General features: G+C 32.0%; 1 protein-coding gene across 1 annotated transcript; it reads right to left on the reverse strand.

Moving 5' to 3' along the window:
- Positions 1-11253: 11253 nt before the first annotated feature.
- On the reverse strand, positions 11254-13726 carry LOC123213444 (BTB/POZ domain-containing protein At3g19850-like). Its single transcript, XM_044632882.1, has 3 exons — positions 13505-13726; positions 12319-13419; positions 11254-11769 (listed from the first exon to the last, which is right to left on the reverse strand). The coding sequence occupies exons 1-3, from the start codon at positions 13559-13561 to the stop codon at positions 11374-11376; spliced, it is 1554 nt and encodes a 517-aa protein (XP_044488817.1). The 5' UTR covers positions 13562-13726; the 3' UTR covers positions 11254-11373.
- Between the last annotated feature and the right edge of the window lie 282 nt (positions 13727-14008).

Consider the following 14008-nt stretch of genomic DNA (forward strand, 5'->3'; position numbering starts at 1 on the left):
TTTACACACTTGGAGGTTCGATAAATTACACCTACTCATATCAGGTTGTTGGTTTTGGTGGATACATGTGTATTGTGCACTTCAGTTAAATGTCTTGTACGTGTAGAAAGTTTTAGCTTTCACGTATTTTGTGCAAACATGTCATCGTTGTTGCATGACACATGAGGCTCACAAATGTCAATGCACGGGTTTATCCATTCTTCTGCACCGAATTCTACCATGCAATATTTCAGGAACCTATCAATCCTCTTTGAAATCAATCAGAATGGTTGCACTTACCAGAAGAAATAGTTATTCTGCCCTTTGTCCTGGATAGTCGTCGTCCGAGTCACCTTTCCAACAAAAATCGATGTCTTTTGCAAGGAGAAATTGTTACACCTAGGATTTGCAATTGTTGCCATGAATCAGGCCATGTATGAACATAATGTAAAAACCCAGCACCTATCCCGAGCTCTGCCCCGCAACGTTCATCCAAAAAAGGCAAAGGGTCGAGATCTTAACAAGCTTATATTTAGTTTTGTTAGTTATATGATTCATCATTGTTATATTTCAGTGATATGTAATCGATGTATTTTCATTATTGTTTCAAATGTGTAATTGTATTCACATGTGATGTAATAACTTTAGTATGAATAATTTCTTCATTTTATATTTGTTGGAATGAGTTGTTTAAGTATTTCTTTATTTCATCTCATGTTTGATGGTAACATCACTCAAATCACATATAATTATTTCCATGACAAGATTATTTAAAAAAGTGAAATCAAAAGGATATCCATATATAATGATAGATAAAGTACATCATACACATATGCATATACAATAAATATATACATAAAAACATATGAAGAACGATAAATAATTCATTATTTCATCCTAAGTAACAATTATACGTTAATCGATTAATGTTACCTTCTCCATGTATGTCGGAGGAGGTTTGACTAGAGAATCCTAAATCATGGTCAAGTCTACCATGCGTGCCCCCTCAATAGATTGCAAAATTGTAATTTTGAAAATCTATGTGAACAATATATATGAATATTTATATACTAATTGTAATTGATATACCTCAGTATTGATGGCCTCAGAAATGTCCTCTTGGAATTCCTCCTCTTGTAAACTAATATTCACTGTCCTTTTGTTAGAACTCGAGATATCAACAAGTAACCATAATCGCTCGTCCTGAAAAAGAGACAAAACATTGTTAAATAAACATTATAATTGGAAAGACAAATCGATCAATGACATTTCTTAAAAAAACATAACCTCAACTTCTAGGGAAGGTGTTCGGGGAGAACCCTTGATCGATAATATCTCAATGTGGGTCCCTTATATGCATGAAAAGAACAAAATGGTAAATGATATTTCATATAAAATATAATATCTATAATAATTTTCATACCTTAAGTGGAGGATTTGACGCAACCAGAGACTTGATCGAAAGACCTTCATGAGGAAGACCTTATACGAATCTATAAAATGAATTAATCGATAACAAAACAGTCATAAAAATAGAGTTTCATCGATAAGGGACATACTTCAGATTGAACAGGTGATGCAACAGAAGGGTCAACTGGTGCCCTCTTGTGGTGACTACCTTAAGGTAATAGTAATAAAACTTGATCAGTAACATTTCATATATAACAAAATTATAATATAATAACAACATTTAACATTAAATATATTTTTGAAATTAAATACAGACCTCATGTGGCTAATGAGATGGTATTGCAGTATCAATGGGAGAGGTCGTCCCGATACTGTCATGCCTATCCTGTACGAAGATAATATAGCTGTCAAAATAATAACGAAATACACATTTTATAAGTAATAAATGAGATGTGGTTTTACAACCTGATCGATTGGGGCTGGACATGTACATGTGATGATGTCCTCCAAATGAGTCAGTGATCCTCTAATCGAGTCATCTGTGAAGACATATCATTGCAAAAACTCAAAATCTCACATAAAATCATAGCATCCTAGTGCGCTAATGCAATATCTAATATGACTGGATTGGTAGTACGATCCTCAACTCCAGCAAGGTTTGTGGTCTGTAGGCTCTAAACTCTAGGGGGACAAAAAGGTTGTTCTAGAACAAGAGGCTGAATAGGCTCCTCAAGTATCCAAAAGTCTCGACGGGTATATTAAAATGTCCTGAGACTAGAGAAGCCCTGTCCCTTGTCATGAAAGGAATCGAAGATGATGAGGAGGAATCAGCATCTGGTAAACCAGTGTACTTGCAGATATCAGCATACCATGGTAAACCCTCCTCCATCGGTGAGGGACGAAGCGAGAATGTGATATCATCCTAATCATGAAGATATATAAGTCAAAATAATTGCAATATTCAATAATTAATCGACTTATTAATTAACGATTACATACCGGGTCACCAGTGAAAATAATGCCTATATGACTTCAACTAGAGACGTCCCGCATACGCCACTTAAACATCCATGGGGATGCATGGATATCAATCAGGTCAACCCAATCGTATAAGGTGTTTAGTGTCTCATATATTCAATACTGCAATATAACCATTAACGATTTAAATAAATCAATTCGTATTTTTGCCAATTATTATATATAATCAATAAATTAAAACTTACTTGAAATGTGAAAGGAAATCTATAGAGGTGGTATTTACACATTTCAGGCATCTGTTTGGAGCATAATCTGTCACTCGCCTGTGACATAGACTCGTACGTCATCTGTCATATGACAATGCCTTAGGGGTAGGAATTAAACTCGTCTAAATGATTAACCAACTATAAGTATTTCGTAAATACCTTCTTTCATCGATCATTCCCTAACAACACCATGTGAAGAATATACAGTAAGACCATCTTAACGGTGTCAATATCGTCATCCCCCCATGGCCTAGCCAAAAAAACACGCTCTATGTCATGATACTGCACCTTTGGACAACCCTGAAAGTATGTATCTCTGATCCTATGTCTAGAGGAGCGAGGAATATATGAAGAAATAGTTGTGCGTCGGTTAAATGAAATGCTCGTTAACAAAGCAAACTCAAACGGGCCAAATCTCACATCAACCCTGCTAACCCTAAACTATAACTCATCTTTGACGAAGGGCCGATGTAGCTATCGTAGTAGAAATGCATGAACTAATATCCCCAAGAATTTGGTTTCAGGTAGACGAAAGAGATGCCTAAAAAATGTCCTTTCAAACAGTTGAAGCTGATCTAGGGTCAGTGTAGAACTAATCTTGGATAATACATGCGTTGTGCACGACATATCACATTTGCCTGAAAGTGTCAGAACTCATCGGGGATTCTTAACTCACTTTCAACACGTTTTCTTTTACGAGAAATATCTTGTAAAAAGTTTAAAAATTCGTAAAACATTCATAAAAAACAAACAAGTAACCACAAATATAGTAATGTTGAAAAAAAATGACAAAATTTAAAAAATAGGATTTTATTATGATAAAACGGTGAAAATAAAAAAACGGAATTGATATTCAAATTTCTAAACGTTGAAATAACCTAGAAAGTCAACAATCAAAAAATCATTCGAAAATTTGAAAAATACGAGTCAATAAATCTTAGAATGTCAATAATAAAATTTTATACGTTAAAATACCTTAGAATGTCAATAATAAAAAAATTATTCGAAAATCTAAAAAATACAAGTCAAGGTATCCTAAAATGGTAAAATTTGAAAAAACAGAACTGAAAGTCGAATTCTATACATTGAAATGCCTTAGAATGTCAATAATCAAAAAATCGATCGAAAACCTAGAAAATACGAGTCGACATATCCTAAAACGATGAAATTCGAAAAAAGGAAACTGAAATTCGAATTCTAAATGTTGAAATACCCTAGACTGTTAACAATCAAAAAATCATTCAAAAATCTGAAAAATATGAGTCGATATATCTTAAAACGGTGAAATTAAAAAAACAAAACTGAAATTCGAATTCTTTACATTGAAATACCTTAGAATATTAATAATCGAAAAATCGTTCAAAAAGCTAGAAAATATGAGTCAAGATATCCTAAAACGATGAAATTCGAAAAAAATGAAACTGAAATTCGAATTCTATACGTTAAAATACCTTGAAATGTCAATAATCGAAAAATCGTTTGAAAATCTTAAAAATACGAGTCGATTTATTCTAAAATGACGAAAATCGAAAAAACGAAATTCAAATTCAAATTCAAATTCAAATTCTCTAAGTTAACGTTAGAATGTCACCAATCGAAAAATTATTTAAAAATCTCAAAAATACGAGTCGATATATCATAAAATGATGAAATTCAAAAAAACGAATTAAAAATTCAAAAATACGAATCGATATATCTTAGAAATGAAAAAATCGAATTATTGAGCTGAAATTACGTCTTTACATAATAAAATATGCCAAAAAGCACAAAAATCGAAAAATCGAATGTCAAATTCGAAAACTACATGTCCAAAAACACTAAAATAGAAAAAACGGATATAAAATTTGAAATCTACACGTCAAGAAACCTAGCTATGAAAAATATCAATTTACCCCCTTAGAAAATTTCGACTGCAAACAGGTTCAATATTTATCTCTTGCCCCCTCAACAATTTTCTATTGTATTAGCGCCCCCGCAATTTTAAAAAAGTAAATTCCCCCCCCCCCCAACTGGCTTTCATAGCATCACCTTACAATCTCGTGGTAAATTTCAGAAACACCCTCCGTGGACTAACTGTTATCCCCTAGCTCCTTAAAGTTTTGAAAACGCTACTTTACCCCTTAACCCATGTTCAAACTCTCCTGACCGTGGGATCCACTGTTTCCACGGTTAAAGCGCCAATCACTTCGAATCCTTTTTTTGGCCAAAAATTCATCGTTTCGGCCTCCAATTTCAGCACAAATCAAATCTACATAGGTTATAATACAGAACTCCTTAAGAAATTCAATGAAAATAACCAAGAATCAAAATATTTTAAGCATTGTTCAAAATCGAAACCCTAAACTTTAAAACTGTAAAATCTCCCTCAAATCTTAATAATATGAACAATAACTTGATTCAAACAAGAGTAGGGAAGTTATACTAACCTTTTTTGTTATTTTCAATCGTCGAAAAACACGAAAATCTCTTTGCCCGTGGAAAGGGAAAATTTCTTTGAATTTGCACAGTGAAACCGTGGAAAATTACTGTGGGAAATATGAAAATTTCCTTATTTATATATAAAGGCAGTTTCGTCATTGCACAAAAATCGGGTATTTTTGCTTAAACTTGATTGTTTTGGGCAATTTCACTTAAACCCCCTTAATTTTGGCCATTTAATATAATTTTCCAAAAGTTAATCTATGTCCAGTTATTTCTCTACACTTAACTTTTGTCATCATAGTGTCTATTAAGGTCCATTATCAAATCCTCGATACTATTACTATAGTTTATCTTATGCTAGGTTCTAAATGGGGTTTGAGGACTTCTGTTTGTGATGAGAAAACACATCACCAATATGACAATAGAAGGGCTCATTCTCCTAAAAAAAAAAAAATTTCATCAATCTCTAGAATATTGCTCTTCTAAACAACCACCAATGAATTCTCCTAATTTATTGAACTTAATTAGGTAGAGCATCTTTTCCGAATCCCTCTACAAAAATATCCTAAAGTAGACCATAGACAACCATTTCTTTGTAAATAAACAAATAAAGCCTACAAAGGGTATACACCTTGGAAAATTCAAAACTCGACCTAAACGCCTTTAACAACATAGAGTTTAACTCACTAAGCACCATCAATAGACACCATTAGAAGTACACTACTCCATTTTCTCATGCATTATTTCCTAGTGCGAGTTTATTCATACCACGAGGTTAACTAAGTTACCTGTAGGGTTTTGATATCCTAAATATTATCTATTAAATGTGTATTTAAATGTCCTTAATATTTATTATTAAGGAACATTATCAAAGATTTAAATTTACAATTTTTGGGCTAACGTGAGGTGATTCACATCTTATGCATTTAAACCCTAATCCAACTTTCAGTAATTATATTTCAATTCTTAAACATTGGATTATGATAGTTTGACCCTTAATATATTAATTTTATACACTTTGGTCTAATAATGAGTAAGACATCCATCATGATATGATTGAATCCATATGCACTCATTAATAGAGTTCAAAATCATGGTGTTTAGGTTTGATTCACTCTATATATGATTAACCCACAAGCTTTTAATTATGGTTATCAACCTTTTATTGTGTGTGACTTATAGATCCTCTATCATGTTGATAGTGAATAAATTTTGATTAATCTACAATCAATTAGTTATTTATTCACAAACCATAAATGACCTTTAGCAAGATATCATAGCTACTCAATCAATAAAGAATCAAGGAAAGATCGATGTTAACCTTTTAATGGTATGGGTGTCGTGCATTTGGATCATTTCATCAAACGATATCTTATTAAGACTAAAGCACAAAAGTAGCATCTACTTCAGGTTATCCTTGATATTAATATTTGATTAATCTAGCAACAACCGAGTTTACATTGGATTAGGCATAAACCTATTCTCACTATGCCATAGATTTTAGTATGTTGTCGTAACCAAATGATGTAATAAAATATTTTCTCTCATACCTGAGAATGATGAATCTTTTATTGATCTATCGTAGTCTTACTACACTTCTTGGCATAGCTAACCACTATTGTATTGATAGCTCTCCAAAAAAAGGTTATATTAAGCTAGTACCAAACTAAGTGAATTAGTGTACAAAACGTTTCGATGGTCTCAAATGTAAGGATCACATACTCCACCATCCATTAAAAGATCTATTTTATAAACAATAGGATTACCATTTATGTGAAATCCTTTTAGTGAAATCCTTTTAGAGTGTCATTGCGATGTACATGCATTCAACATGTACCTATGTATTGCACCAAGTTGATGTTAGGATAATGCAGTAAAGTCAATTGTCACAACTGTTATTTGGGTAATCTTTGACATTTAATTAATACATAAGACATTTATATTATCTTTATTTTATCTAAAATAGATAATTGTCCTAAAAATAGTTGAACCATGACAAGAGTATCAATGTTGACACCTGATCATGAGAACCTTATGTTCACATTAGATAACTATTCTTAAAACTGTTCATAACTCTGATATTACCATAACTAAAGGCATGGATAATAAGACACGGATGATAATAGTTCTCATATGTCAAAATTATTATATGACAACTTGGTGCAACACATAGGTGCACATTATAGATATGTTCACTAGATTAACCCACCAAAAGGATTCAATGTGGATGGTTACTCCAGTGTCTATAGAAAATATCTTTATAGTGAACGAAAGTATATGTGATTTCTAGACTTGAGGTTATTAGACCATCTTATGCAATGATTGATATGGTTTGACACTAGCCTAACGTAATATAATCAGGGAATTGCCGAAAATATAGTGATTAGCCATCTCATGTTTTGTATAAAACCTATAGTTGATCAATAAAGTATCCAACATTCTTGAGCACGAGAGCTGATATCTTAGGTAAGTCCTACTAACGAATGTCAATGCCCAATTAAATTTGTGGCTATAATGGAATTGAGTTAATATTCAATTCAATATTATTCAATCATTGATAAAAGTAAATCTATGTAATTCGAGGAGCCTAAGGGAGACACTAAATCTATATCTCAACCTCAAAGAGATATTATATAATGAAATAATTGAATTGGATGAGTAACTGTATCACTAATAGGTTAAAAAGTCACATGTTGACCCTTTACTGATTGAGTGGTCATGATACCTTATTAGAAGCCCGTCTTGATCTAGGTCTAGACATATATTAGGTTGAAAGCCTAACAATCTAAACATTGTCAACTTGGTGGGTAGTTTATCGATCACACACAAAATGAGTTAACAAATTCTAATGGCATAGAATTATTTAAGTTAGATCTAGTCTAGATTTATGATAGAGGATTTATAGCTTTAGAAAGGTCTATGGACTTGAAAGTATTTTTTATTCTGCTTTAGGACCTTAGTGTAATAATCTTAAAAATATATGGCGTAGGTGAGAAAAGACAAGGTTGAGTTTATCTAGTTGGATAAACCTAAATCCTATCAATTAATTAAAATATTCAAACGCGTAGGTTAGGATTTTATCCTATCATTATCTAATCCTAATTTTAAGTTGATTGCCTAAAATCATGGACATGAATTGATTGATGTACAGCTGGTCCAAGTGCATGGAGCAAGTATAGGTAGCAAGCTCGGGTGCATGTAAATTACATACCCCGCTGTACACAAATGAAAAAGAAATAGTCTAGGTGGGTTGCATGCATTATACGGGTGGGAATTATCCCACCTATACAAGGCCCAGTCAAGTCTCTTCTTTGTGTATATATATGTATGCTTTCTCGTATTTTTTCACACAATATTATATTATAACCCTAAACATTGTAAGAGAGATATTCCACTAGTCTCTCATGAATACAAAACTATACTTAGGTTCTAACAGACCTTGAGCATAGTTTAACCTCTATTGTTATTGCTTTGTATGGATATTAAGGAGCAGACCTATGTTTGGTTTTGAAAGCATGACTTTGTTGCCTTTTACCATCAGAGAAAGACAAATGAACTGCTTACTCATATATAAAGAAAATACACCCTATATGTGTTTTATGCATGTTGTGAATTAATCTTACTACGAAGGCGATCCAAAAGGGGTTTATGCAGTGTGTTTGTATAGTTTATTAAAATTTCTAAATCCTATTCCTTTGCCCGAGGCCGTAAATTCCCTACTGTTGATACCAATTACCTTAACATATAAAATTTGTCACTACCTTTGGGTAGGATCATTTAATGTTAAGATAATTTTATCGTATTGTCTATGTCTTAATTTAGGATAATATTGAGGCTGCATACGCTTTTAAATTGGCTATCATATGTGCTCATAAGGTTCTCATAATCAAACTATACTTGATCCCCTTGTTATAGTTTTACCAATCTAAAGATATTTATCAAAGTATACGTGTATATATATATATATATATATATATATATATATATATATATATATATATATATATATATATATATATAGAGAGAGAGAGAGAGAGAGAGAGAGAGAGAGAGAGAGAGAGAGAGAGAGAGAGAGAGAGAGAGAGAGTTACAGTTACAAATAAAAAGTGCAAATATCACACATAAGTGAATGATATGGGTTAGATTTGAAAGCCTCTAATAATCATCATAAGCATAACCAAATGAAAAAATGATAGAAATGTAAAAGAAACAAAAAATTTTCACATGGTTCAACCATATTACATATAACTTACATCCATGAGACCTTCTCTAATAATGTCAAATCCACTGTGAAATTAAACCAATGTCTATTACAAACAAAAATTAAACATCGGCAAACCCACATACAATTTGCTAAATTATTTCCTCACATACACTTAGGCAACAACCTAATTTCAAATCTAAAATCCAACAAGTACCACTTGGTTTCTAAGCTTCCTAGCTAGAGTAGTTCAAGCTCCCATTGGACTCCTTTGTGATTGGAATACTTTAGTCTTTGGCCTTAAAATCCCTTCAAGGCCGAAACATAAGTCATATCTCACAATCTATTTAGATAAGTTGCAAGAGCTAATGAAATGAAATATTCAAGAATATAAAGCAAATAAATGGAACCCAACTCAAGAAAAAATATAAGGAGAAAGACGAAATATATAGGTTTAAAAAATTGAGAAAGAACATTGGTTTAAATACCTAACACAATAAACAGTTATAATTATCTCACAAAATTGAAGAAAGAAATTATCTAAGTGTAAATGAAATAAGTCATTATAGAATGTGGTCATAGATAGCACAAAACATGCACACACTGTTTATAGTTTTACAGTATGAAACGTGGCCAAAGGAGTAATATCAAAAACACATAAACGATAGTTAAAAAACTCAAACACTCACTCATGTGCTAACTTTTATGAAAATTTTCTATTAGAAGGAAGAGTAAAATTGTTATTTTATTAGTAAACCCTAAGACTGTGAAAATTTGTATCATTTTCTCCCTTATTATGGAAAACTAACATTTTCCCCCTAAAATTAAATTTTGAAAAGTTAAATTTTCCCCCTTTCAAATTTCCTGGTGAACGACAACCATTCCTTCCCTCATGGCGATGACTCTCATTTTGGAACCTTCTTTTAATTTGAAGCCCTCTCTCTCTAACTGGGTTTCGTTTGGATGACGAAAGGGTTATCCAGACAAGTCGTTGTCATCTAAACAAAGACGATGTTCTAGACCAAGGGTTCATTATCTCCAACATCTACCCTTGGTCTGAACACATCGTCATCATCTAGATGATGATGATTTGTCTAGATGATGGCTTTGTCATTTAGAGAAGGGTTTTGCTTGGATTTAAATCCAGACAAAACCCAGTTGAAGGAAAAAGGGCTTCGAACGGAGAGAAGACATCAAAATGAGAGCCATTGTTGGGATGGAGAAAGTGGTCGTCGTTCATAAAAAAATCATTAAGAAATTTAAAATTGAGGAAATATCACTTTTCAAAAGTTAATCCTAGAAGAAAATTGTTAGTTTTCTAAATCAAGAGGAAAAAATGATATAAAGTTTTAGTGTTTTAGGGTTTAATAGTAAAATAATAATTTTACTCTTCTCTTTAATAAAAAATTTTAACAGAAGTTAATCTATAAATAAATATTTGAGTTTTTAACTGATATAATTGTATTTTGAAATAACACTAATAATTTGGTGGGAAATATTCCTTTGGCCTATGAAACATTTACAAAAGGAATATAATTCCAATGGGCATAGGATGATGTAACATTTTTTAGAGCACTTTTTGTGATTGTTCAGACTTAAATTACATTCATGCGCTTCAATTTGTCATATTTTTAATCAAATTGATTACATAATACATAATTATAAGATAATAAATTATTGTTTATATATAAAATTATGTATAATATAATCTTATTGATATAGTAATGTCAGAGTAATCTTATTTTCTTAGGCAAATGATGCAACATTAGCAAATGCAAATCGTATGCTACATTATAAAATTAAATTTAATGGCAGATAAGTTAAGATTATTAGAGAATTGTTTTAATAATGAGAAATAATTGATGTACAATACTTATAATACAAATTCTTTCATATATATATATATATATATATATATTTATATGTATTATTATATGATTGAATATTATTTTATCCTGAATTCAAAATTATCAAATTATATTATGATACATATAAGTGTACATATATTTATGTATCAAAAATAGATACATATCATTTTATTGATAAAATGAGGGCATCAAAGCCGTTTCTAGTACAAATTACAGATGGATTGATAGGAAAGAAAGAATGTGAAAGCTCTTAACATAGTCTTTGCAAAGTTTTATTACTTGTCGGTGTGCTCAAAACTTTCTTCTTAAGCTTAACCAACCTCAAATCCTCCAACTCCACCACCCTCCATTTCATCTTCTGTGGATTCAGTTTCATTTTCCCATTTTCTTCCGGAAAGACTTCTCTATCATTGATGCGAATATTGTATAAAACCATTTGAGATTTGCAGGTATTTGGAAGTTTACGATGATCATCAGTTTTTGGAAGACTGGATCGCTGCGCCTGTGACATAAGTGCTTGAACGGCCACATTTGGAGGGATTCTGGGATTCTTTGCAAGATCCTTACAAACTTCAAGACTCAGCTTCTCGTAATTAAGGCAACCACACAATCTTGATCGCTCCTGGACGGATATATTGGGATGGGACTGCAATAAACGAAAACATATACATAACAGTTGCATGAGAATCGTTCTTATGTTTTCTTAGTTAAAATTTTGGATAAAAGGCCTTCAATCCTAACCTAATTTCAACTATGTTTAAGTTGACTTGACAAAGTTTGAATTAATATGAAATTTTCTTTTTTTTCAAAGCATTTTTAATTTCTTCATTAAATATACAACCCAATATTAACGAAACGTAAAGTATAATATTTTATTTTATTTTATTTTAAATTGATTTAAAAATTATACCTTTCAAAGAAAAATAATTAAAGTAATTATAACTATATATTTCTAACAAATTCTACTATATTAAGATATTTTTAAATATTCGGATTAATTTAAATTACTTTTATGTCCATCCTAATAAAATCTGATTTTGTGTTAAGTCGTATTGAATTAATCTGAATTAAATTTTATGTAAAAAATACTATCTATAACTTGATTTTTTTCTTGTTATGTCATGTCAGATTAACGAATCGAATTGAAATTATTTATTGCAATTATTTTGAACAAAATAACACATAAATTACTGACCTGAAGATAGATATCGACGGCTCTATAGACCTCACCAAAGCAATCTCTGGCATAATCTGGTAAACTCTCAGCAATGGCAACAAACTTTGAAACCTTGAGACTGTGATCAGGGGATATTTCAACCAAGTATTTGTCAATCAATCTCCCAACCATCTTCATCTTCCCCACATTACATTTACTCTTATTATTAACACTAACAAATGTCTTTATTAATTTTAATACAAGCTTAACATCATAAAAACCTCTACCACAATCACCACCACCGCTGCTACACACCAACAAATCATCCAATGTTGCTTGCTCTAGCATTCCACCAATCCTTTTCTCCAATTCACCTCTGCAATCTTTGCTCACACCAAAACCACTCACAATTTTCAATACTCCCAAGAGTTTTCTGCAGGAGAAACCAGATTTTCCTGCAGAAATAACCCCTTGAATAGCTGTGTCTATAAGGCCACCAAAATACTCAGAGCTGGAGCTGTAGATGTTGGAGTTCGCACAACTTTTCAGGTAATGAACAAGGAATCTTGTGAGGGTTAAGCTGTTATCATTATTCCCATAAGCCCCCAATCTTTGGATGATTTTCTGAATAATCATTGGCGGTAAAGCTGTCAAATCATCAAACCACCATTCCTTTTTTGACCTTGATGAACATGGTTTCATTGATTCTGGGGTGAAAGTTTCTGATGATGAAGATGAAGCAGAAAGGTTTAAATCTAAATTCTGGGTAATCTTTAGTAATAGTGGACAAAGGAGTTTGTCTATAAGATGACATGAATCTGCAAACGTAAAGAATGATTCACAGCTCTTGAGACTGGTGATTATGTCCTTCCATGGCCACTCAAACATCCCTTCAAGAAATGAATCTGTTTGTTCCAAGAGATTTCTCATCCTAAGATACACCGAACAACAGTAAAGAACACAAACATTCGAAACTGTGATTCTGATTCTTCCATTGTTATAACAGAATCTTGATACCAGCTCAAACCCATTTGCACCTCCTGGAAATCCATCCATTTCAATTATTCCTGGTGATTTCCTTCTTCTTCTTTCTTCTGTGATCATCTTCTTCAGACTTTCTGAGTGTGTTGATATAATACGCTGCAAAGAGAAATCAAAGTCACGACCGAAAATTCAATGAACAAATATATTTCACAGAGTTTAATGAATATTTAGTTCAGATTACCTTGTTGAGAAAGAAAATTTCCTGGCCATTAACATGGATACAGCAGAATGGACCCATTGCGAAGAAGGAATCTGTCTCGTCACAAGTGCAGGAACGGTAATATCACTTGAGGAGGGTAACGAAAACAACAACATTTTAATAAATATATACAGTGAGCTCTGCAGCTCAAGTTCACTGCAAATTGTGGATGAGATTAGAATCAGATTGTCAAATCTCTCTCCTGAATTTGAAGTCTGTAATAATAGATTATTATTATATACAGTTTAATCAACGTGAGCGGGTTAACATTGAATTAGTACCAATAATATAATTATTAGAATTACTTTCCTGTATTAACCCTGGTTTATAATTGTATAAAATAATATTGTTGAGGAATATATTATATTGCTTAAATAACTAGGCAAAGCATGTGAGTCTACCTCAGGTGGATTTGAGCCTGGCTCTAACTTCTCTGCCAGTTTGGCTTAAATGAAATTGGCTTTGGTCAGTTTTAGTTTAAGAAAT

This window comes from Mangifera indica, chromosome 4 (genome assembly GCF_011075055.1).
Source record: "Mangifera indica cultivar Alphonso chromosome 4, CATAS_Mindica_2.1, whole genome shotgun sequence".
Taxonomy (NCBI): Eukaryota; Viridiplantae; Streptophyta; class Magnoliopsida; order Sapindales; family Anacardiaceae; genus Mangifera; species Mangifera indica.